Source organism: Sparus aurata, chromosome 24, assembly GCF_900880675.1.
Source record: "Sparus aurata chromosome 24, fSpaAur1.1, whole genome shotgun sequence".
NCBI lineage: Eukaryota > Metazoa > Chordata > Actinopteri > Spariformes > Sparidae > Sparus > Sparus aurata.
The window spans coordinates 21,705,001-21,732,710 of NC_044210.1; the positions used below are offsets into that span (position 1 = coordinate 21,705,001).

Below are 27,710 nucleotides of genomic sequence, written 5' to 3' on the forward strand. Positions count from 1 at the left end.
GTTAATAACATTAATATGTGACTGATTCATGTTTTAACTGTGGAGAAAGATGTTTTTTGAAACCTGATGTTTATTTTCAGCTTCATTCTTCTTCACTTAAATGTATCTTCTCACTTTAGAAAGCTGCCCAATAGAACCAGTCTTCAACTCTTCATTTCACTTTATTGAATTAGTTTGGTCCAATATTCTCTGAAGGTTTATTCCTGATGTTTTCCACTATTTTATGGACAGAAGCTTCTGTGTCTGAAGACTAGAAAGTGAATTAACATCTCTGGTGGTCTTCTTCTCTGTCCAACAGGAGACCAGCCTCTACTGGACCAGGACCTGGACCTGGACCTGGACCTGAACCTGGACCTGAGCCTGGACCTGGACCTGGACCTGGACCTGGACCTGGACCTGAGCCCAGCTGTGTGTCCTTCAAGAGTGACGACTCAATGGATCGTTACATTGATTTTAAAGAACAACCAGCTCCTGCTGTAAAGAGGTGAGCTGTTAATAACATTAATATGTGACTGATTCATGTTTTAACTGTGGAGAAAGATGTTTTTTGAAACCTGATGTTTATTTTCAGCTTCGTTCTTCTTCACTTAAATGTATCTTCTCACTTTAGAAAGCTGCCCAATAGAACCAGTCTTCAACTCTTCATTTCACTTTATTGAATTAGTTTGGTCCAATATTCTCTGAAGGTTTATTCCTGATGTTTTCACCTATTTTATGGACAGAAGCTTCTGTGTCTGAAGACTAGAAAGTGAATTAACATCTCTGGTGGTCTTCTTCTCTGTCCAGCAGGAGACAAGACTCTACTGGACCTGGACCTGGACCTGAATATGAGCCCAGCTGTGTGTCCTTTAAGAGTGACCGGTCAAAGGATGCGATCATTACTTTCAAACAAGCACATGTGTCAGACAGACAGTAAGTTGTTGTCCTGTTGCTCTCTGTTGATGTCTGTCCTCATTAAATCCAGTCTGACCAGTTGTCCTGATGGTCTTCATGTTCTCAGAGTGATGATGGAGGTCAGAGCAGGATTAGTATTAAAGGACAGGTTCACATTTCTTCATGTCCGTCCCTAAACAACTCTGACAGGACAGTGTTCCTCCTGTGGACAAACAGCAGTGACTCACCTCCTGCTGAAATCTGACCCTGCTGCTGAGGAGAGGAAGGGCTGTGTGTTATATCTGACGTTACAAGGGCCCGACCCATCCGGACCTCATGGGGCCGGTACCCAAACCCATATGAAGAGTAAAAAACTCTGATAACTGATATATCAGCACATTAGATATAAAATATATAAAAACAAATAACTTATTTTCTGATGTCTTAAATATAGTTCAAACACTTGAGACAAAGATATGAACTGAAGGCAGAACATTTTACTGTTTTACAATATTTATTAAATATCCAACAAATAATAAAGTTTTACAAACACATTTAAAGTTACGTGGAGCACTTTGAAACTCAGACGTTAAGTATTTCAAGTCACGTCTACATGAATATAACTTATATTTACAAATGATGAATTCATTATCTTTATATTTAGGCCGTTGTGTCGTTAAAGACACAAAAGCAAAACACAAAAAAGTCAATAAAGACTTTCAGGTCACAAATCAGACAAATTAAATATCAAAATCAAGTTTGTAGGAAAACAAACTGGTATTTTAATCTTCTGGTGTCGGATCAAATTTATTGCAGAAATGATAAAAACAAAGACAGAATGAATATTTTTTCATTCTCCAATGTTGGAATCTCAATTGAATACAAGTTTATTGAGACTCTTCACCAGTTTGCACTGTACAGTTAGCATCCAGCTAGCTTGTGTTAGCTGTGTGTTGCTGTCCACAGTATTAAACGGGTCAATAAGAGCTGGAGGGACTAAACCAGACAAGCTGCTGAACCAACCCAGTAAACTGACTGACTGTTGATTCACAGTGGGATCAGCAGTACGACCAACACTGTGATGTCAGAGGAAACCATCTGATTCAATGATGTCATCAACACTTTAACTCAAAGGACCTTCAGCTTGTGTTTGTCTCTGAGTGGACAGACACAATGTGACTGATTCTTCATGATTCCTCCACAGAGTCGACCAGGAGAGCTCAGAGGTTCCCAGAGGTCCGTCTGTCCAGCATGAGACACACCTGGACTCCATATTTATGGTCTGTACATGAACAACAACTACTTTTACATCCAGTCTGTTCACAATAATCTCCATGCTGCACTTTACAGACCAGTGGTGAATCTGTCCAACATGGATCTGATGTTTGGCTCCATGATGTTAAATGTTGTCATTCACATAATATTCTGTTTCAGCTGCTGGAGGAGAAAATTGTCAGTTTTGTGAAGAACGAGTTGAAGAAGGTCAAGAAGGTTCTGAGTTCAGATGACCCAGAATGCTACCCAGAGAGTCAGAGGGAGGATGAGGAGGTGTTGGATGGTAAAGATGAAGAGCAGAGGAGGAGCAGCAGAGAGGCATTTCTGAAGATCACACTTCACTTCCTGAGGAGAATGAAGCAGGAGGAGCTGGCTGACTGTCTGCAGAGCAGTAAGAGGATTTCTCTAAAGATTTAACATGTTGGATCAATGAGACGTTTACTGAAGTTTGATGATGATGAATCTGTTTATATATACAATCTTTAGGGGAAGGAAATTGTCTTATTGTCTTTAGAAATAACTTAATGATCTTTTTTGTTGTGTGTTTATTCAGGAAGTCATCCTGCAGTTTGTCAGCGTAAACTGAAATCTAACCTTCAGAAGAAGTTCCAGTGTGTGTTTGAGGGAATTGCTAAAGCAGGAAACCCAACCCTTCTGAATCAGATCTACACAGAGCTCTACATCACAGAGGGAGGGACTGCAGAGGTCAATGATGAACATGAGGTCAGACAGATTGAAACAGCATCCAGGAAACCAGACAGACCAGAAACAACAGTCAGACAAGAAGACATCTTTAAAGCCTCACCTGGAAGAGACGAACCAATCAGAACAGTGATGACAAAGGGAGTGACTGGCATCGGGAAAACAGTCTTAACACAGAAGTTCACTCTGGACTGGGCTGAAGACAAAGCCAACCAGGACATACAGTTCACATTTCCATTCACTTTCAGAGAGCTGAATGTGCTGAAAGAGGAAAAGTTCAGCTTGGTGGAACTTGTTCATTACTTCTTCACTGAAACCAAAGAAATCTGCAGCTTTGAAGAGTTCCAGGTTGTGTTCATCTTTGACGGTCTGGATGAGTGTCGACTTCCTCTGGACTTCCACAACACTAAAATCCTGACTGATGCCACAAAATCCACCGCAGTGGATGTGCTGCTGACAAACCTCATCAGGGGGAACCTGCTTCCCTCTGCTCGCCTCTGGATAACCACACGACCTGCAGCAGCCAATCAGATCCCTCCTGGGTGTGTTGACATGGTGACAGAGGTCAGAGGGTTCACTGATCCACAGAAGGAGGAGTACTTCAGGAAGAGATTCAGAGATGAGGAGCAGGCCAGCAGAATCATCTCCCACATCAAGACATCACGAAGCCTCCACATCATGTGCCACATCCCAGTCTTCTGCTGGATCACTGCTACAGTTCTGGAGGATGTGTTAAAGACCAGAGAGGGAGGAGAGCTGCCCAAGACCCTGACTGAGATGTACATCCACTTCCTGGTGGTTCAGTCCAAAGTGAAGAACGTCAAGTATGATGGAGGATCTGAGACAGATCCACACTGGACTCCAGAGAGCAGGAAGATGATTGAGTCTCTGGGAAAACTGGCTTTTGATCAGCTGCAGAAAGGAAACCTGATCTTCTATGAATCAGACCTGACAGAATGTGGCATCGATATCAGAGCAGCCTCAGTGTACTCAGGAGTGTTCACACAGATCTTTAAAGAGGAGAGTGGACTGTACCAGAACAAGGTGTTCTGCTTCATCCACCTGAGTGTTCAGGAGTTTCTGGCTGCTCTTCATGTCCATCTGACATTCATCAACTCTGGAGTCAATCTGCTGGCAGAAGATAAAACAGCAGACCATCAATCTACAGAGACACGTCTCTACCAAAGTGCTGTGGACCAGGCCTTACAGAGTCCCAATGGACACCTGGACTTGTTCCTCCGCTTCCTCCTGGGTCTTTCACTGCAGACCAATCAGAATCTCCTGCGAGGTCTGCAGAGACAGACAGGAAGTAGCTCACAGACAAATCAGGAAACAGTCGAGTACATGAAGAAGAACATCAGTGAGAATCTGTCTCCAGAGAGAAGCATCAATCTGTTCCACTGTCTGAATGAACTGAACGATCATTCTCTAGTGAAGGAGATCCAGCAGTACCTGAGATCAGGACGTCTCTCCAGAGAGAAACTGTCTCCTGCTCAGTGGTCAGCTCTGGTCTTCATCTTACTGTCATCAGAAAAAGATCTGGATGTGTTTGACCTGAAGAAATACTCTGCTTCAGAGGAGGCTCTTCTGAGGCTGCTGCCAGTGGTCAAAGCCTCCAACAAAGTTCTGTAAGTGTGGAGAAGTTTCTTCAGAATGCAATAAATGTGCTGTTATTGACCCAAATAGAATTATTATTTTCTTGTTCTGCTCATTATTCTTTATCCAGACTGAGTGGCTGTAACCTCTCAGAGAGAAGCTGTGAAGCTCTGTCCTCAGTTCTCAGCTCCCAGTCCTCTAATCTGAGAGAACTGGACCTGAGTAGCAACAACCTGCAGGATTCAGGAGTGAAGCTGCTGTTACCTGGACTGGAGAGTCCAAACTGCAATCTGGAAAGTTTGAGGTCAGATGACTGTTTGTTATGAAACCATTCATATATTTTTAGCCATTTCTTTAATTGCTAATTGCTTAATTTTGCTATCAAACTTGTTTTCTTTCAATGTAATTTTCATTAATTCATCCCCTGTACAACATGAACAATGAGGATGAAGAACTTCATTTATACTTGATATCATATGACTTTGATACCTGGATGTTTATTCTTGATTCAGTCATGATTTATTGTCACGTTTACAACAAGTCTAGAACTGAACAGCAGTGGAGCAAGATATTATATACCAGTCATTCCCAGAGAGGATTTTATTTGGGTCACCAAATAAATTAGCAGACTTTCCTTTCCTTGTAATTTAAGATTTCAATCTGTATTACACGTTTGAGCCACATGGGGAGCTTGTTGGTATCCACTGCTTGATTTGTAAATCAGGGGGTCTGGTTCACAGAGACGGTCCTACTCCAGTGGGTCCTTCCTGTGGACTCCGACAATGGTTGGGAGAAATATAATTTAGGCTCAATGTTTTATTTACAAACACAAAAAGCAGCAGGCCAAGAAACCCTGTGAAGTGACATGTTCCATCTGTGTATCAGTCGATGGACAGCGTTACACTTAGACACACATGCTGATTGAGTTTATCATTTCACTGATTCACAGCTGAAACACCCACTTGCTTGTAAGACTTACAGAGATCATACGCCAAAAGTATTTAGGCACTAAGAGGCATTGAACCACATTCCAGCATAGTTCATCTGACATTCATAAAACTCGAAGCTTCAGGAGACACTGAGTGACCTGACCGCTGTGTCTCTCTGTGAAAACTGCATTTATTTGATCTCATTCATGATGTATTTGACATGTGTATATGTTTTTGGTAAACACAGTAGTTATTTAAGGATCTCTTTGAAATGGCAGGTGTATTCAAGACAATATAAGGGGATGTAGAAATGGCACTGAAAATAGTTTGGAGTGTTTGAAACACTGATACCGTCTCACTAAAACTCAACAGTTTACCATGTTCTTATTTATTATTTCCTATTCAGACTGAGTGGCTGTAACCTCTCAGAGAGAAGCTGTGAAGCTCTTTCCTCAGTTCTCAGCTCCCAGTCCTCCAGTCTGAGAGAGCTGGACCTGAGTAACAACAACCTGCGGGATTCAGGAGCGAAGCAACTTTCTGCTGAACTGAAGAGTCCACACTGTGTCCTTGAAACTCTCAGGTCAGAATTTATTTCATATGACATGTACATCAAAAGTCTATAAGACAGACGAAAATCCTTGCAGTTTTTGTTATATTTACTTCAGGAGTAGGCCGTCCACTTGAAATTATAGCTTTCTTTCCCTCAAAAGTTCTCCGCAAAAACGGCACTGAACGCAAAGACTTAATAGAATTAATATTTTCACTCATTTTGACCCAGGCTACACGATGAAATGAACCACTGACAGTTTCCCGCTGAACAATTCAAACAAGTCAGTTTTGCGCATGCGTGTTGGCAGATAAGCTGCTTCATTGACAGCTTTTTTGCCATTCAAAATGCTCATCTTCAGTAAACACAGCCTCTGGCAGTAACTGTACTACTCGGTGTCACAGTGCGCATGCGCGAAACAAGCTGTCAGCTTTCCAGCTTTTCGCAAGCAAAACGGGACAGATTAGGCACGGATTTAAGACCAAGTCTTGATTTAAGACCAAAACAGTAGAACTAAGGTATTGTATAATTGAACACACTGCCAGATTAATATTTTCGATTATTTTTATTGAAGGGCTTGGGCATGCACTGCATTTATAGCTTATTATTACCGCTCGCCCATGTTAGACAGCATGAATATTGCACAGGTGTGCCTTAGGCTGGCCACAATAAAAGGCCACTCTGAAATGTGCAGTTTTGCTTTATTGGGGGGGTCTGGGACTGTCAGAAAGCCAGTCAGTATCTGGTGTGACCACCATTTGCCTCACATCTCCTTCGCATAGAGTCGATCAGGTTGTATATTGTGGCCTGTGGAATGTTGGTCCAGTCCTCTTCAATGGCTGTGCAAAGTTGCTGGATATTGGCAGCCCTACCCCCCCAATAAAGGAAAAATTGCACATTTCAGAGTGGCCTTTTGTTGTGGTCAGGAAAAAAGGATATAAATATATAAATGGAATATACAATCACACAAATGACCCAAACTCGGGGCGCTACATATATATATATATATATATATATATATATATATATATATATATACATATATATATATATATATATACACATACATACATATACATACATACATACATACATACATACATACATACATATATACACACATATATATATATATATACACATACACATTTATATATATATATGTGTTTGTGTGTATATATATATATATATATATATATATGTGTGTGTGTGTGTGTGTGTGTATATATATATATATATATATATATATATATATATATATATATATATACATATATACATATATATATATATACATATATATATATATACATATATATATATATACATATATATATATACATGTGTATATATACATATGTATATATATATATATGTATGCAAGATCTGGTTGTTTGTTGTCCTTAAAATAATGACCTGCAGGTACATTATGTTGGTTCATGACTAAATATTTGCAAAACAAATGGCATTTCCATCAGCTTCAGTTATACTCTGTTTAGTGCTGATTAGTAAATTAGTGAAAACTAAGATGATGAATATAATAAATGTTAAACCCTTAAACACAGATTCATTTCACTGAACCATCAGGACCCTCAGCTGATGTGTGATGTGTGTTGTTTTGTGTGTCTGCAGGCTGTCAGGCTGTCTGATCACAGAGGAAGGCTGTACTTCTCTGGCCTCAGCTCTGGACTCCAACCCCTCCCATCTGAGAGAGCTGGACCTGAGCTACAATCATCCAGGAGACTCAGGAATAAAGCAGCTGTCTGCTCGACTGGAGGATCCAGGCTGGAGACTGGAAACTCTCAGGTATGAAGAGTCCTGCTGCAGCCACAGACAGTCAGTATGAGACTCTGTATCTGGATTGTAGATGATTCAGTGTCGGGAGGTCGGCTTTGTTTACTCCAACTCCAGTTGTTCAGTTCAGTTCAGGAGAAAAGGCAGCATAGCTTGAAGCCAATAGTTACAAGTGAAGAGAGGAAGATGAGGAGAAGAAGAGATGAAGATTAGTGACCAGAAGAGTCTTGGCACAAACACTAGAGTTACACCTCTTTCTTCAGACTAGTTTAGTGTCTGTTCAAATTGTGCCTTATCTTATCTTGTATCTTTTATTTGGATCTCCATAAGCTTTGGCAAAGCCATTGCTAGTCTTCCTGGAGAACATAATCTTTTCACTGCACACACACACACACACACAAACACACACACACAAAAAGAAGACAAAAGATATAATAATAACAATAATAATAACAATAAAAACACAATAACAACAATAATAAAGAAAATAAAATAAGAATAAATGACAAATTGATTGTACCAATTAGCCTCCACTAAACATCAACAGACACCGAGAGCTGTTTGGCTAACAAATGCTCTTTCAATAGTTCTTTAAATCTGTATTTGTTGTTCTCTTAAATAATATGTCCTGGCAGAGCATTCCATAAAACCATGGCTCTGTACATTACCGTACTTTTCATTTAGTTTGTTTTCACTTCAGGTAGAGTAAATCTACCTTCTGTAGCACGCCTCGTATTATAACCATGTTCATCCAAACTGAAAGACAGACATCTTATAGAACCCTTGGCAGTTTAGATGTAGATATTTTTCTAATAAAAGTAAGTAATGAAACAATAAATCTGTTCAACCAAGCAAGACAATTATGCATTTTGCTAACATTAGTTCGATATGGACAACAAAGTAAACATCGTGCTGCCTTATTCTGAGCTGTTTGCAGTTTTTTAATAGATGATGTGGCAGCACACGACCAAACCTCTGAGCAATAATCTAGGTGTGATAACAAGGCTTTTGATGACACTTCCCCTTACGTTTAAAGGTAGAAAATCCCAGCATCTCCTTATTGTTGAAAGGCTCTTGCCCATTTTACTTATTACTTTCTCAATGTGTTTAGACCATGTTAAGTTATTGTCAAATATTATTCCTAGAAGTTTGGTTTCTTGCACTTGTTCTACAGCCACATCATTTACATATAGTCTCAGTTTCGGCTCGTTCGTTAACATAGTTTTGTCCCAAATACAATGCTATTTGTTTTAGCAATGTTAAGAACTAACTTATTGTTGGTTATCCATGTCACCACTGCTTTAAGTTCCTGATTTAAAACACTACTAAGTTCATCAATTGTGGGTTTTGCTATATATATTGTCGAGTCATCTGCATACATTGAAATTTTAGCATCCTTTAGGGTCAGTGGTAAGTCATTAGTAAAATTGAATATAATAATGGACCAAGACTACTTCCCTGTGGGACTCCACAATCAATTATTTTTGGTTCAGACAAACTTCCATTAAACAGAACTGTCTGTTTCCTGTTTTTCAAATAGCTCTCAAGCCAGCGGGTTGCAGTCGAACTAGATCCATAACAAGCTAATTTCTGTAACAACAAATTATGATCAATAATATCGAAAGCTGCACTAAAATCTGATAATACTGCTCCTGCTGGGTGTCTGTTGTCAATTTCATGTAGCAAGATACATGAAAAAACTCTTAATGCCACCGTCTGTGGCCGAGAAAGAGCAAAAGATGGCGGACGATAAGCAAGATTCACCTATTTCAGTGAAGACCCTGAGAAGCGAGCTACAGTCGTACCGAGAGGGGATAACGACCGACATTAAAGCACAGATAGAAGCATGCACCGAGAGATAAGGAACCACATCTCCTCTCTCCGTGAAGAAGTCAGGGCGCACGTCGGCGCGCTCCGGGAGGAGATCCTGCAGAAGATGGAGTCCCTACGTAACACACTTACACAGACGGCGAACAATCAGAAAGAAATGGGCAATTTACTCAGTGATGCAACTGACAGGATAGCGGTCTTGGAACAAAGCCATGAAATGTTAATGAAGGATTATAAAAGGTTGCAAGAAAAATGCACAGATGCAACAGAAGCGGTAGACAAAACCTCCGTATCGTCGGAGTCACAGAGGGCAGTGAAGCGGAGAACCCGAGCCGCTTTGCCACAGAGTTTTTGTCCGCCGTGCTGGGGGAGGACAACTTTGATGCACTGTTAGTTATTGACCGGGCACACAGGAGCCTCGCCCCGAAACCACAGAACAGAGAGAGGTCACGGGCGCTTATTGTGAGGCTGCAAAAGAAAAGATCTTGAAACTGTCCAGAAATAAATGCCGCCTGATCTACAATGGCTCTCCCGTGCACACCTTCCCTGACATGAGCCCTGAGGTCGGCAGGCTCCGAGCATCGTTCGACCAAGTGAAGGCTGAGCTGCGCAACGCGGGAGTCTCCTACAGCATGTTTAACCCGGCGAGGCTGACCGTCACCCTGGACAGCACCAGGCACTCGTTCACTGATCCCTGCTATGCAGAAAAGTTTATTAAAGCAAACATCACACACCCACCTGAGGACAGTTGAAGAGAGGATTTTCTTCTACACGCCTCCCTGAAACAACTCTGAGTAACTGTAAATCATTATAAAGAACAGTGTGAAGGATTAATGTTATTACTAGAGTTGTCACGATACCAAAATGAGTAACCACGATACTATACCAGACAAAGTATCACGGTCCCGGGTATTATCGCGATTCTGCAGCCTTTTTTTATTAGTATTATTTTTATGAACTGCAATGCATTTTGTACAAGTAATAAATACTTATTTTATAAATTATTTAAATACTTCTACTTTATATGGTTGACATTAAATAATCTTTCAGTTTCCTTTGCACATTAATTTATGTTTAACTAATATAAATAATCAACTTAGGATAACAAATCCACTGTCTTTAAAAAATATACATTTGACAATAATGCTTCTTCTCCAACATAATAAACCATAGAGGACAAAATACAATAAACAGGAACTGATTCCCTGTGAAAACTATATTTTTATGGATTTTCTAGGTGCTTTATACTTTGACATCCTTTAACTCTTCATTCCTCAGCCTGTACACGGAGCATATAGCCTAATATTAGCCAATGAGAAAATAAACAGGGCATACTAACCTGGTATTCGACATATAAATCTGGGTGACGACCCTGCAGGTGTTTATGAGGTTGGATGTGTTCCCTCCTTTGGCTCCTATAGCTTGGTGGCAGCGCCTGCACAGTGGACGGCCATCGTCTATTGCTTTACCATCTGTGCCTTGTTTAAAGCTAAAATAGTTCCAAATGTGACTTTTGGAGTTTGGTTTTTTGAGCAAAATTAGTGGTGCCACTGAGACGCGGCCGCGGCAGACTCGCTGCTCGGGCCCGGTGCTTCTGCCATGGTGAGTGTGTTGTCTCGGGTTAGTGACTGTAAGCTCGCATCTGGGCGAGACAGAACTTTAGCTTGTTGTTTGTTTTGAGGTGAATTTCTATCGAAGCGGAGCTGTCTTCACGGAGTTCGTTCTTGCCGGCAGAAACACGCAAACAAAATCTTCTTAAGGATGCAAAAATTGAGAAGATTTTTTCTTTTCTTCTTTGGGACGATCTGAAAATAAAAAATGTATGAGTGCATGCATAAGACAAGGGCAGCTTATATTGTTTATGTCTGTAAATACACTGGGATAGGAGCAATAAGCTTAGCTTCTGCCTATTCCACTTCAGACTTGATGTTTATCTATGTCTTTATCTGTTAAATGTTTAAAGTCTGAATAAATAAATAAAAAAAATATAAAAAAATCTGAAAACAGCCAATCAGCTAACAGACGGGCGGAGCCAGCGTGCGGAAACAGCCTATCATATCCCCGGACATCACCAGTAACAGGCAAACAGCCAATCATTCAGCAGCTGTGTAGTTCGGTTGCAGTAGTTAGCATGTGGGTTTGTTTACAAGGGAGTAGCATGCAGTGAGAAGCCGGGAGGAGAGTAGAGGCGGCCGCTATGTAGCGGAAACTGCCACCGGTAGTATAGTAATCCACGGTAGTACCGTCGTGTAGAATTTGTAGTATAGTAGGAACCGTTAGGATTTGGCACTGCGGGTATCGTGCAACTCTATGTAGGGCTGCTCCACACAGCCTTGCTATCTTTAGGCAGACTGAAAAGTGTATTATTATTTGTTTGACTAATATTACGTTCATGTTATCTTATTCCTGTTTGTTTAGAACCTCTCAATGTCTGTTTAATACTTACCGGTACATAAATGCATAGAAGGAGGAGAAGAATAAGGAAAGCATTTATATACAAAGAGAGATTGTTGGAGATGCAATAAGAATTATTATTATTCTACTTTAATCATTTATTTTCATTTAATCCAGATAAAGTGGGGAAACCTTTATAATCTAACTCTAACAGAGAGTAAGGTAAACATGGAAATGAATAATACAATTTCTGGTGCATATTTTTTTTTGTAATTCAAATTTTTATTGACATTTTCAAGTTTCAAAACAGAATACTAAACACAAAACAAGACAATAAAACAAAAGAGATCAACGGCACATGGCACCCACAAACCCCCCCAGGCCCCCTCTGACCATAGCACAGACATCACAAGACATGGCACATGAAAGTCCAATGAAAGAAAACCCAACTAAAAATAAAAATACAAACATGCTGTCCATATGTAATCCAGAGTCTAGCTCACAGTGTCATGGCATGAAGAATGAAATCATCCGTCACTGAGGGATCTCAGTCCTTCCTGGGTTCAAACCAGGGCCTTCCTCAGTTTTTATATGTGTCCAAAAACAGTCCCAGGAGGTGGTCCCATCCTCCAGTTTACCTTTTAATCTGTTGAGCATAGACTCGTAAGATGCAGTCTCGACCATTGCGTCCGACCACTCTTTCATATTTGGACATTTAACTGTTTTCCAATGTCTCAAAATGATTCTTGATGCAGTGATTAAACCGACCATAATAACAGAAAAGGTACCTTTTGAAATGTTAGGTATTTGGGATTTGTCCCCTAATAGACATAATTCAGGGGTCAGAGGTATCGCTGAACCAAGCCAGCCACTCAAAACCTCTATCACTTTAACCCAGAACGGCATCACCAGGGCACACTCTCATATACAGTGTAGAAAAGTTCCCACCTCTGTTTTACATTTCCAACACAGGTTGTCATTCATCAGTTTCATCCTGTGAAGTCTCGTCGGCGTGTGGTAATATCGATGTATAATCTTATACTGTATGAACGTTCCTCTCACCTCTCTCACATGTTTTCCACACTCCGACAAAATCTCCAACCATTTCTCCTGTGTAAAACCTGTTCTCAAATCCCTCTGCCACAGCAACTTCATATAAGTTAATTCACCACTCACCGAATGGTTAATTAGTTTATAAAATAGTGAAGCTGTATGGCACTCATGTGGCTTTTTAAGATAATCCAGAATTTGATTATCTATGTTTACTTTAAATTTAGAGGCTACACAGTTTCTCATTTGTAGATATCTCCAAACATGTTGTTTGCCTTCAAGAGTGAATTTTCGAGTGAGGTCAGTATAGGACATGAACACGCCATCACTATACAAGTCTCCTATAGTGTGTATGCCACATGAATACCACTGATTCCAACAAACAGGTGTTTTTCCAATACAGATGGCAGGATTATTCCACAAGGATGCGTACTTTTGTACATAATGTGATAACTTATTTGCTCTATGCACTCTAGTCCATACTTCCCCAGAGTGAGCAAGAATTGGGTTTGTTGTGTTGACTTGCTGAGACAGTCTCTCAGTCGGATTAAATGGTGAACACAGTGTTTTCTCAATATCCATCCAATCAACTGTGTCCCCAGTCTCTTCCCAATATTTGGCTAATTTGGACATTTCAAATGCTAAATAGTACAATCTTGGATCTGGTAACCCCATTCCCCCTTTCTCCTTGGGGGCACATAATTTACTCAATTTGATTCTTGCTTTCTTCCCTTCCCAAAGAAAATGTTTGATTATATTGTCATACCTCTTAAAAATGTCAGGCGGAATAGTAATTGGCAACATCATAACCAAATAGTTAAATTGAGGGGCAACACTCATTTTTACAATATTTACCTTTCCCCACAGAGTAAGCCTGATTTTTTCCCACTTCTCTAAATAAGCTTTAATTTTTCCTAACACTGGGTTAAAATTCAGTAGGGGTAGTTCATCCAGATTTTGGCTAAGTCTAATTCCTAAATACGTCATTCCTTTAGGGACCCATTTAAATTTAAACTTTTCCACCATGTGTGAATAGCATGATTTGGATAAAGGCATAGCCTCAGACTTATTCCAATTGATTGTATAGCCTGAAAATTTAGAATACAATTGAATGGTGTCCATCAAGTGTGGTAATGAAGTGAGGGGATTACTCACCACAGCCAAAATATCATCTGCATAAAGCAATAGTTTGTGTTCCTGTCCTCCAATCTCAACTCCCTTAATGTTATTATTCATCCTAATACTGGCTGCTAACGATTCCAAAAAAGTTATGGACAGTAAGGGACTCAGAGAACAGCCCTGACGGGTCCCTCTGGAGAGGCCAAAAAATGGTGATATTATCCCATTAGTTATCACTGCAGCTTTTGGCTCCTTATATAATATCTTAACCCATCTGGAGAAGCATGGACCGAACCCTAGATGCGATAGGGTGGAGAATAGGAATCCCCACTCCACCCTATCAAAAGCCTTTTCGGCATCCAAGGAAATTGCAGCTATTGGTGCATCTTTTGACTGACTTAACCACATTAAATGTAACAATTTTCTCATACCATCTGTAGAGGATCTATTTTTCATAAAGCCCGTCTGATTAGGATGTATAATGTTGGGCAGGACTTGCTGTAAACGTAGGGCCAGCACCTTTGTTAATATTTTACAATCTAAATTGAGCAAGCTAATGGGTCTAAAATTGGATGGATCTGTTATATCCCTATCCTTCTTAGGAATTAAAGATATTAAGGCTTTGTTAAAAGTGGGTGGCACCTGTCCCTTCTCAAAAGCCTCCTGATATACCTTCTGCAGAACTGGAGCAAGAATATCGATATACTCTTTATAATATTCTGCCGGAAATCCATCATAACCCGGCGATTTCCCGGTTTTCATTAATGAAACTGCCTTCCTTATTTCGCCCTCAGTTATCGGAGACTCTAGTTTCTCTGCATTGTCAGAGTGTAATTTGGGCATGTCAATGTTAGAGAAGAACATTTCCTGCTCTTTTTGGTCAATACTGCTACACGCTGTTGATGTATACAATTTCTCATAGAATTGTTTGAATACCTTATTTATATCTTTAACTGAGGTAAATAGGGTATCCCCCTGTTTAATGGCTGGGATGGTGTTCAAAACATCCTTCTGTTTTACTTGCCTAGCTAATATTTTCCCTGTTTTCTCCCCACCCTCATAAAAGTTAGTTTTTATTCTGAACAAAGCATATGCTACTTTCTTATTATAAATTTCGTGCAACTGGAATTTCAGCTTACAAAGTTCCTGATATTGTAACTCCGAATAATGCTCAGATAATAGATTTTCCTTTAATTTAATTTCCTTCACCAAATCTTTGATTTTGTTAAGGCTTTCTCTTTTCTTTTGAGAAGCATATGCTATCAATTTCCCCCTTATATAAGCTTTGGATGCTTCCCAAACAGTTTTAATTTCTCTTGTGCTTCCAATATTTATTTCAAAAAAAGATTTTAGATCCTCACCCAGTGATATTTTGAAAGGTTTGTCCTGTAGTAAAGAAGTGTTCATTCTCCATCTAGGCCTCCCACCTGTTTCCAGCTCCACCTTTAAACATAACTCCACTGCTGCATGATCGGTTATGGCAATAGTTCTTATGTCACAACTAACTACACTTTTTATCAGGGAATTTGCAATCAAGAACAAGTCAATTCTAGAATGAGATTTGTGACAGTGAGAAAAAAAGGTATATTCCCTCCCATGGGGGTTAGTAAGCCTCCATATATCTGTTAGTCCAATATCTTCCTTTAGCATATGAATTGCCTCTCTATCTTTGGTCCTCAATGGGCCCTTAGACCTGCTTTTATCCAGGATGGGGTCCATCACTTCATTAAAATCACCTGCTAAGATTACATGCCCATCCATATCTCCCAAGACCTTATTTATACCATGAAAAAAATGTGGATCCCCTTTGTTGGGAGCATAGATGTTACATAGTATGACTTTCACTCCCTCTATTGATGCTCGTACACATACCATTCGCCCTTCTGCATCTTTAACCTCTTTCAATAACACAAATTGTATATTCTTTTTAACCAAAATCATTACACCATTACGTGCACTTGACAACGAACTGTGAAAAATATGTCCTATCCATCCTGTTTTAAATCTGACCTCCTCTCCCTCGTTTAGGTGAGTTTCTTGTATAAAAATGATATCTGCCTGATTGGTTTTCAAATATGCCAATATCTTACGCCGTTTAACTGGGTTTCCACTCCCATTAATATTCCAGGACACATATTTAATACACTTCCCTGTCATAATTACCTGCACGTATTGTTATATCCATGTCTGTTTTACTATTAACACTAACATATGTCTGCCCATGACGTCTGCCCCCTCCCGAGTTATGATCTGCCAATGCCATATGTCCCGTCAAAACATAAACACAAATACAAAGTATGGAAAAGGAACATTTCCAACATACTAAACACATAAGGAAAAAACAAATTATACCAAACCAAAAAACAGCCCGCAAGCTGCCGGGCAGTCCCTCTTTTGCTGCCATATCAAATCTAAACTGAACGTAAAAACCTTATCTGGTCCGTGGGTTACCGCTACTCTCCTCCCTCGACGGTGGCTCGCTCAGGCCCCCTTCCCCAACAGTCCACACAACATTCCCGTGGCTCATTCAGGTTCAGATAGTGTCCGTTTATCTTTTATCTCACATTGAATCAGCACAATCCCCATGTTCGTTGTCGCTGATAAGTTTGTCTGCATCCTTCGCTTTGGTAAAGCTCACGTTTTTCCCCTTCCACTTGAACCTCAATGTGGCCGGATAGGCCAGTGTATACTTCACGTTGAACTCCTGGAGCTTGCGCTTCACCGCGGTGAAAGCCTTCCTCCTCTCTGCCAGCTCCTTGGTCATGTCAGGGAACACAGAAAGACGGCATCCTTCCCACTCAACCCCACGCTTTTCTTTCGCCGCTGTAATCACCTTGTCCCTCGCTGACTGTCTCAGGAAACGTATAAGCACAGGTCTCGGAGGCTGGTCTGGGTCCGGCATTGGTGCGAGCGTCCGGTGCACTCTCTCAATCTCAAACTCAGGATCGACACAGACTCCGAGCCCCTCGGCCAAAATCTTCTGAACACAGTTTAACAATGTCCCATTGGTGCCAAAAGTCTCTTTCAGGCCAACGAGTCTCACGTTATTTCGTTTGCTATGGTTTTCGAGTGTTTGAATGCGTTCCCACATCACCTCCATCTGCTTACGTTTCATGCCTTCAGCCGCGTCCAGCCGTTCTGAGGTCTCCTCCAGACGGACAATACGTGTTTCGGCCTCCCCGAGTCTCTCGTGCATGGCCGCCACCGTTGTTTTCAGCTCAGTCGTTGTCTCCTTAATAGTGGAAACGTCTGTTGCCACAGACTGTAGTGTGGCGTTCACTTTAGTAATTTCTGCAAACAGGCTTTCGAGACGGGGTGGCGGCTCGCCATTGTCATTACCGTCAGGTTGAGCATTGCTCCGGGTGGACACGCGGCCCGTGCTCTTGAAATACTTGGACGCTGACATCTGTAATTCAGTCATTTGCTCCCCCAAAACAGACTTAGGCTCTTTACTCATTCAAACGGCGTAAAAACTTAAAAAACTGTGAGCCACTAACCAATAATAATTTGCAAATTTACATGTGGGAAAGGTAGAGAGCCTCTAACCAGCCGCCATCTTGTTCGCCGCACCCACGTGACTCCTCTGGTGCATATTTTTATTTTATTAGTATTTCTCAGGGAATATAGCACCAACATTTGTATCTAATCTAGATTTACCTGTTATCCAAAACTCGAGTTTTTATTATTATTATTATTGTCGGTATCATTATAGTTTTAATTACCATATATTTACTTTATTCGGTTTTATTTTATTTTATGTATTTATTTATTTTGTAAGATACACACCCATGCTTAATGTATAACCCAAATCTCAGAACATATTCAGGGTGCAGAAGGAGGAAATAAACAAAAATGGTCTAAGAAAAAACAAACATACTTAACACAGGAGCTTAGTGGAATGTCAGGTGATGAAGGTTTTTTGGGATAAAGTTTTTTCTCCCTTACGTTAAAGGAAGCATGTCTCAGGGGAAGCAGGGAAGGACAACAAGGGGTTTCTGTATAGTTGTAAAGGGAAAGTTCTGTTCCCAGTACAGGAGTATTTTTATGGATTATTTGTGTAAAGGGATGCCACAAAAGAAACAGCATACGAAGAATCTGATTTTCAAACATCACAATAATGGTTGATAAGGTCAGTAAGTCTGATGAAGCTATGCCAACAAACCTGGTCCAGTTTGTTACATGGAATTGTAATTGGGATTAAATGGAGCGGTGAAGCGAGGCGATGCACGAGCTCATCTTAAAAAGCTGAGAACAGATGTTGCATTCTTGCAAGAGACGCACTTAAGAAATCCAGATCATCATAGATTACGCTGCAAATGGACAGGACATATATTCCACTCTCCATTTCATTTTAAAAGTAGAGGCACTGCAGTAATAATCAATAACTCAACACCTTTCACAGTTTCTGAGGTTATTTCTGACCTCCAGGGGAGATTTGTGATTGTGACGGGAAATCTCCATGACTATCCGATTACTACGCTAGGTAGCGCTACCTAACGTTAGCTAGCATTAGCTAACATGACCCAATTCTGAAAGTTGTCTTCAGCAATCATTTCCATGATTCAACGTTAGCTAATGTTAGCTATCTGTCATTCCTGTGCAAAAAATGGATAATGCCAGCTAACATTAGCTAACACAAGCTGACATAGCAATCATCTCCTTGATTCAACGTTAGCTAACGTTAGCTATCTGTCATTCCTGTGCAAAAAATGGATAATGCCAGCTAACATTAGCTAACGCAAGCTAACACTAATTTCAAAAATTCAACAATCATTTCCTTGCCAAACATAATTTTAAACTTAATTTGAGTCATATTCTAACTAGTCTGAGAATATGATTCAAATCAAGTCAGAAGTTATCTTTGGCAAGGAAATGCCAAGCTAGCTTACGCAAGCTAACGCTATCAAGCTAACGCTATCAAGCTAACGCTAAGCTAACGTTATGTAACACTAGCTAACGTTGGCAAGTGTTAGCTATCTGTCATTCCTGCAAAAAATAGCTAATGCTAGCTAACATTAGCTAACGCAAGCTAGCAAGAGGAGCAAACGTTAGCTAGCCTTAGCTAGCGTTAGCTATCTGTCATTCCTGTTTAAAAAATAATTAATGCTAGCTAGCATTAGCTAACACAAGCTGACATAGCAATCATTTCCTTGATTCAACGTTAGCTAACGTTAGCTATCTGTCATTCCTGTGCAAAAAATGGATTCTGCCAGCTACCATTAGCTAACGCAAGCTAACATTCATTCCAACAATTCAACAATCATTTCCTTGCCAAACATCATTTCAAACTTAATTTGAATCATATTCTAACTAGTCTGAGAATATGATTCAAATCAAGTCAGAAGTTATGTTTGGCAAGGAAATGCCAAGCTAGCTAACGCAAGCTAACGCTATCTAACGTTACCTAACATGACCCAATTCTGAAAGTTGTCTTCAGCAATCATTTTCTTGATTCAATGTTACCTAATGTTAGCTCTCTGTCATTCCTGTGCAAAAAATGGTTAATGCTAGCTAACATTAGCTAAAGCAAGCTGACATAGCAATCATTTCCTTGCCAAACATCATTTCCAACTTGAGTTGAATCATATTCTCAGACTAGTTACTTCTAGCATTAGCTAATGCCTGCAGTTACTTCTTGCGAGTTACTGCTAGCTAACGTTAGCTAAAGCTAGCAATAACTAGTCTTAGAATATGAATTAAATCAAGTCGGAAATGAATTTTGGCAAGGAAATATCAAGCTAGCTCATGTTAGCTAAAGCTAGCTAACACAGTCTAACGTTATGTAACATTCACTAACGTTAGCTAGTGTATATATCTGTCATTCCTGCAGAAAATAGCTAATGCTAGCTAACATTAGCTAACGCAAGCTAGCAAGAGGAGCAAACGTTAGCTAGCGTTAGCTATCTGTCATTCCTGTGTAAAAAATAATTAATGCTAGCTAACATTAGTTAACACAAGCTGACATAGCAATCATTTCCTTGCCAAACATCATTTCCAACTCGAGTTGAATCGTATTCTCAGACTAGTTACTGCTAGCGTTAGTTAACGCCTGCAGTTACTGCTAGCTTGTTGCTGCTAGCTAATTTTAGCTAATGCTAGCAGTAACTATCTTAGAATATGAATCAAATAAAGTCGGAAATGAATTTTGGCAAGGAAATATCAAGCTAGCTCATGTTAGCTAAAGCTAGCTAACGCAATCTAACGTTATGTAACATTTGCTAACGTTAGCTAGTGTTAGCTATCTGTTATTCCTGCAGAAAATAACCAAACATCTTTTCCAACTTGAGTTGAATCATATTCTCAGACCTAGTTACTGCTAGCTAACGCAAGCTAATGATAACACCTACTTGTATCATATTCTATGTCCAGTTACTGCTAGCTAAATCAAGCAAACGTTATCTAACGCTAGCTAACGTTAGCTAGTGTTAGTTCTCTGTCATTCCTGTGCTAAAAATAGCTAATGCTAGCTAACATTAGCTAACGCAAGCTGACATAGTAATCATGTCCTTGCCAACATCAAGCTAACACAAACTAATGTTAGCTAATGCTAACTTGTATCATATTCTAAGTCTAGTTACTGCTAGCTAACGTTGGCTAATGCTAGCAGTAACTGGTCTTTGTTAGTTGGAGATGAATTTTAGCAAGGAAATGTCAAGCTAGCTAATGTTAGCTAAAGCTAGCTAGCGAGAAGAGTTAATGTTAGCTAACACAAGCTAACACCAACTAATGTTAGCTAACGCTAAAGCTTACTTGTATCATATTCTAAGTCTAGTTACTGCTAGCCAACGCAAGCTAACGTTGGCTAGCGCTGGCTTACATTAGCTAGTGTCAGCTATCTGTCATTCCTGTGCCAAAAGTGGTTAATGTTCTAAGTCTAGTTACTGCTAGCTAACGCAAGCTAATGCTAAAGCTTACTTGTATCATATTCAAAGTCCAGTTTCTGCTAGCTAACACAAGTTAATGTTAGCTAACCCTGGCTAACGTTTGCTTGTGTTAGCTAGCTGTCATTCCTGTGCCAAAAATACCAAATGCTAGCTAACATTAGCTAAAGCAAGCTGACATAGCAATCGTGCCAAGCTAGCTAATGTGAGCTAATGGTAACGCTAACTTGTATTATATTCTAAGTCTAGTTACTGCTAGCCAACGCAAGCTAACGTTAGGTAACGTTGGCTAGCGCTGGCTAACATTAGCTAGTGTTAGCTATCTGTCATTCCTGTGCCAAAAGTAGTTAACGTAGTAAATCATTTCCAGCTTGATTTGAATATTATTCTAATACTAGTTACTGCTAGCTAATGCAAGCTAATGCTGACGCTTACTTGTATCATATTCTAAGTCTTGCTACTGCTAGCTAACTTTATCTAACGCCAGCTAACGTTAGCTAGTGTTAGCTATCTGCCATTCATGTGCAAAAGATAGCTAATGCTACTTAACATTAGCTATCTTTTGCAATGTCAACTAACCCTGGATAACGTTTGCTACTGTTAGCTGACGCTAATAATAACTTGTATCCTATTCTAAGTCTAGTTACTGCTAGCTAACGCAAGTTAATGTTAGCTAACTAAAATAAATAATAAATAATAATAAATAATAAATAATTAAATAATTTCCCAGTCTGGGATCATTAAAGTAATTCTATCTATCTATCTAACCCTGGCTAACGTTTGCTAGTGTTAGCTAACGCTAACGGTAACTTGTATCCTATTCTAAGTCTAGTTACTGCTAGCTAACGTAAGTTAATGTTAGCTAACCCTGGCTAACGTTTGCTTGTGTTAGCTAACTGTCATTCTTGTGCCAAAAATAACTAATGCTAGCTAACATCAGCTAATGCAAGCTAACATAGTAAATTATTTCTAGAGTTACTGCTAGCTAACGCAAGTTAATGTTAGCTAACCCCGGCTAACGTTTGCTAGTGTTAGCTAACGGTAACTTTTGTCTTAATCTAAGTCCAGTTTCTGCTAGCTAGCACAAGTTAATGTTAGCTAACCCTGGCTAACGTTTGCTAGTATTAGCTATCTGCCATTCATGTGCAAAAGATAGCTAATGCTAGCTAACATTAGCTAACGCAAGCTAACATTAGCTATTTTCTGCACAGTAATGACAGCTTCAGTGACACTTGTGAGGTTCTGGAGGGAAACAGTCTGCGAAACAGCAGATACTGAAGAAATCACAAGACCAAGCCTGCTTGCATACCTATCTGTACAATCTTCATTGAAGCAATGGCTAATAAGAAGTTGGCCGAAGATATTGAAGAAATCAAGAAGTCTCTGGGCTTCCTGTCACAGGAAATAACTCAAGTGGTAACTGAACAAAGAGGCCTAAAGGAATTGCTGGAGGAAATTAAACAACTGAAAAAAGAGGTACAAGTTAAGGACAAGAAAATCGAACAACTGGAAAAAAGAATTGATGACTTGGAGCAGTATTCAAGGATGGATGACCTGTTGATATCAGGGCTTGAAATAAAACGCTCTTATGCACAGGCAGCAGCCAGTGGTGGGGGAGAGGAAAACCAGCTAAATCCTGCTTCAAATCCTGAATTACCAATGTTCGAACAACAGGTAATCAACTTCTTTGATAATAATGGCATTACAATAGACAGTAAGAACATTGCCGCTTGCCATACTTTGCCTCAGAAAGACCGCAAAAAGACAAATATCCTGATTCGCTTTGTCAACAGGAAGCACAAAATGGAGGTGCTTAGGAATGCCAGAAAATTAAAGGGAACGGGTGTTTATGTGAATGAGCACCTAACTAAGAGAAATGCTGCAATTGCAAGAGAAGCAAGGATTCTGAGGAAAGAAAGGAAGATTCAAGACACCTGGACAAGAAACTGTAGAGTTTTCATCAAGCTGAACGGACCTCGTGAAGAAGCAAAAGTGATCGCTGTCAAGGATATAACAGAGCTGGATCAATACAAATGACTGAATATTGCTGTGTATCACCCAGATTGAAAGAAGTCAACGCTATGAAACACAATAAACTGGATATATGACACAACCAGACAACACAGTAAGAGCAGATTCTGGTCATTCTGATTATGAAAATCTGCAATTTAAAACGTTCGATTATACAGAGTATAAACCACAAGACATGCAAAATGATCTTGATCCAGAGAACAATTTTTATACAAAAATAAAGAATACTTGTGAATACTTTACCGAGGACCATTTTGAGGCCCAAATGAATCTCAGAGATTCATTGTCCATTATACATTTCAACTGTAGGAGTCTTAATACACATTTTTCTAAGATCTTAGATTGTTTAGCACAAACAAAAAATACATTTTCTGCAATAGCAATCTCAGAGACATGGCTTGGCTATGAAGAGCAATCTTCCTTGTACCAAATAGAAGGATATAATGCGTTCTTCAAAAGTAGAAATTGTCAAAAAGGCGGGGGAGTAGCATTGTACATTGATCAGAACTTGAGAAGTAAACTTGTCAGTAGGAAGTGTCTAATCCTGGATAATATCATGGAATGTGTTACAGTAGAGATTGAGATTGAAAAGTCAAGAAATGCCATAATAAGTTGTGTGTATTGAAAACCAGGGTCCTGTATGGAAAAGTTTCAGGAAACAATGATTGATCTGTATGAGGATATAAATAGTAAAAGGCTCTTTGTCTGTGGAGATTTCAATGTTGATCTGCTCAATCCTCAAAAACAAAATACTGTTCCAGAATTTATTCACTCCATGTACAGTTTATGCTTGTATCCATCCATAACAAGACCAACTGGAATAACAAAAAGCAGTGCAACCCTGATTGATAACATATTCACTAATGCTACAGAAAGTGAAATAACAAGTGGAGTTTTAATTACTGATATATCCGACCATCTACCAGTCTTTACAGTAATAAAGAGAGTTATCAAATCAGTAACACAAAACAAAAAAATCATAGTAAAAAGGTTAAAATCTCAAGAGGCTATTTCTAGACTAAAGAATGAACTAAAGGAACAAAATTGGGATAATGTTTATGTAGACGATGTAAATATTGCATATGATGCATTTCTCAAAATATTTATGACTTTGTATGAAAAACATTGCCCTCTAGTTAGTAAAGTAATGAACCATAAATGTACAGAAAAGCCCTGGTTTACTAGGGGTATTCAAAAAGCATGTAAGAGAAAGAATAAACTGTACAAAGACTTCTTGAGAAAGAGGACAAAAGAGGCAGAATGTACTTATAAGCAATACAAGAACAGATTAACTAGTATTATAAGATCAAGTCAAATGAACTATTATGGAGAAGAATAAAAGTAACATTAAAAATACTTGGAGTGTTTTAAACAAACTAATCAAAAAGGGAAATCAAAATGCTGACATTCCAACTGAATTCCTAACAAACGATAGAACTTTGATCAATCAACCCAATGAAATTGTAAATCAGTTTAACCAATATTTCACGAATATTGGCCCTAAACTGGCTAAAGAAATAGTCAACACTAATCAAGTTGATGCTTTAAGCAAAATACCAACCACTGATAAAACTATATTTATTCAAGCTACTGATGAAAATGAAATAATTTCAGTGGTCAAAAACTGCAAGACTAAGACGTCAGCTGACTGGAATGGACTGGACATGTCAGTATTAAAAGACATTATTGAATGTGTTGTCAAACCAATCTCGTACATTTTTAATCTTTCTTTACAATCGGGGGTTTTCCCAGAAAAAATGAAGATGGCTAAAGTGATGCCTATCCACAAGGCTGGTGATAAACATGAATTCACTCATTATAGACCCATTTCCATTCTGTCACAGTTTTCTAAGATACTGGAGAAGATATTCCATAAAAGATTATTCAGTTATGTAGATAAGCAAAGTATTCTTTGTGAACAGCAGTATGGTTTTAGACCTAATAGGACCACTACCTTAGCATTAGTGGACCTTGTAGAAAAAATATCAAATGCCATAGACAACAAACAATATGCTGTTGGTGTGTTCTTAGACCTCACCAAAGCTTTTGATACAGTGAATCATGAATTGCTACTCCAAAAACTTTACAGATATGGGATGAGAGGAGTGGCCTTTTCTTGGCTCCAGACTTATTTGAAGAATAGATCTCAGTATGTCCACATCAATGGCACTGATTCCCAGTTGCTGACAGTGACCTGCGGCCTCCCACAGGGGGCAGTGTTGGGTCCTTTTCTGTTTCTTATGTATATTAATGACCTTTGCTTAGTTTCAAAAACATTAAACCTTATTTTATTCGCTGATGACACCAACATGCTTAGTTGTGGTAAAAATCTAGAAACATTAATTGATATAGTAGAAAAACAATTATTTTTGTTAAAGAAGTGGTTTGATTCAAATAAGTTAACCCTCAATTTAAACAAAACCAAATGTATAGTTTTTGGAAATCGTGCCATTGATGTTCATAGAAATGTAATAATTAATGACACTGAGATAGAACGAGTGAATGAAATAACATTTCTTGGAGTACTTTTACAAAATAAGCTCAGCTGGAAGCCCCATATAAACCACATCAAGGCAAAACTATGTAAATCTCTTGCAATAATATCTAAAGTCAAAGAACTTTTACATGAAAAAAATGTATATATTTTATACTGTTCCCTGGTCCTTCCTTACATGACCTATGGTCTAGAAGTTTGGGGAAACACTTATAAAACTAATCTTAATCCAATTACTATAATTCAAAAAAGAGCGATCCGCATTGTGAATAAAGTGGCTTACAGGGAACATACAAATGAGCTTTTCATCAAGCTAAAAGCATTAAAATTAAAGGACTTGGTTGACTTTAAAACAGCACAATTTATGTACAACATAAGCCATAACAAGTTACCTGTGCATATTCAGGGATTATTCCAAAAACGAGACTGTGGTTATAATTTCCGAAAGGAAGAAATGTTTAAAAAAACATATGTGAGAACAAGTGCAAAGCAGCATTGTGTTTCTTTTGTTGGGATTAATGTCTGGAGTAAATTGGGCCAAGAGCAAAAAGACTGTAAAACTTTAATTCAATTTAAAACTCTTTTGAAGATATCATTTATAAAAACATATGTTGAGAATGGATGCTAAGGATGCAAAAATTAAGAAGATTCTTTCTTTTCTTCTTTGGGACGATCTGAAAATAAAAAATGTATGAGTGCATGCATAAGACAAGGGCAGCTTCTATTGTTTATGTGTGTAAATACACTGGGATAGGAGCAATAAGCTTAGCTTCTGCCTATTCCACTTCAGACTTGATGTTTATCTATGTCTTTATCTGTTAAATGTTTAAATGTCTGAATAAATCAAAATAAATCTGAATCTGAATCTGAGTCTCTGTCACTTGGTTCTGTGGCAGAGGTCGGGAACCAACGTCCAATGTTTTCTGATTGATTTATTAGGTATAAATTGTATTTGTTTCTTTGCACAGTAAAACAAAGCAGCAGAAACACAGCAAGAACAAAAAGCAGACTGTGCAGCTGAGATTCAGAAAAGCCCTCCAAGCTTCAAACAGGAATCGGACCTCAAAAGTTCTGACGTCCAAATCCAAAAGTCCTCTAATATAGAAACCTGGTCACAAGTTGACATTGGATCAAACAGCAAGCGTAAGGTGGCCCACAGGAAACAGCAACAACATCCAATAAAATAAAGATGAAGTGATAAATCCAACAAGAGGTTTGTGTGTGTTCTCAGATGTTGTGGTCCTCTTTCACACACACCAACATCCTGTGGCTCACTCTCAGTGTGTGAGGAGAGTGGCAGAGGTGAAGAGGTTCAGGGAGAACAGGGAGAAGCAGCCTGATGGACAGATTGTGTTTCTGTGTATGAGAGTCATGTCATGTCCATGTTTGCATGCTGAAAGAGGATGTGCTGCTCTGACCCCCCTCCTCCTTTCAGGGTGGAGCCTGCTGGAGTCCGATGGTTGACACCAGGTCTGAGGAAGTGTGAGTGTCTTTTTACTGTCATTCATCAAAACACTGTGACATCACTCATTCACATCTGTGATGTCATCATCACACTGATGATGACACATTAATAACTGCAGCTGTGTTGTGTCTTTTTCTCTCCATCAGATTCCTGTGAGCTCACAGTCGACACAAACACAGTCAGCAGAGACATCAAACTGTCTGACAACAACAGGAAGATGACACTTGTGGAGGAGGATCAGTCATATCCTGATCATCCAGAGAGGTTTGAGACCTCCTGGCCTCAGCTGCTGTGTAGAACTGGTCTGACTGGTCGCTGTTACTGGGAGGTCGAGTGGAGAGGAGATGTTGATATATCAGTGAGTTACAGAAGAATCAGAAGGAAAGGAGACAGTGAAGACTGTGTGTTTGGAGAGAATGATCAGTCCTGGAGTCTGTGGTGTGATGATGGTCGTTACTCTGTCAGTCACAATAACAGACACACATCCACCTCCTCCTCCTCCTCCTCCTCCTCCTCCTCCTCCTCCTCCTCCTCCTCCTCCTCCTTCTCCTCCTCCTCCTCCTCCTCCTCCTCCTCTGGTAGAGTAGCAGTGTATGTGGACTGTCCTGCTGGCACTCTGTCCTTCTACAGAGTCTCCTCTGACTCACTGATCCGCCTCCACACCTTCAACACCACATTCACTGAACCTCTTTATCCTGGATTTGGGTTCATCTGGTTCAGTTCTGTTTCC

The 27,710-nt window shown here is 39.5% G+C and overlaps 1 protein-coding gene across 1 annotated transcript; it reads left to right on the top strand.

Moving 5' to 3' along the window:
• Window positions 1–434: 434 nt before the first annotated feature.
• LOC115576555 (NLR family CARD domain-containing protein 3-like) lies at window positions 435–27,710 on the top strand (the record flags this gene model as incomplete). The annotated part of the gene is made up of 9 exons (XM_030409083.1): window positions 435–441; window positions 798–912; window positions 2,078–2,153; window positions 2,308–2,539; window positions 2,702–4,478; window positions 4,577–4,750; window positions 5,782–5,955; window positions 26,951–26,997; window positions 27,127–27,710. Coding segments are annotated over exons 1-9 (3,186 nt in total), but the record flags the coding sequence as incomplete, so codon positions are not given.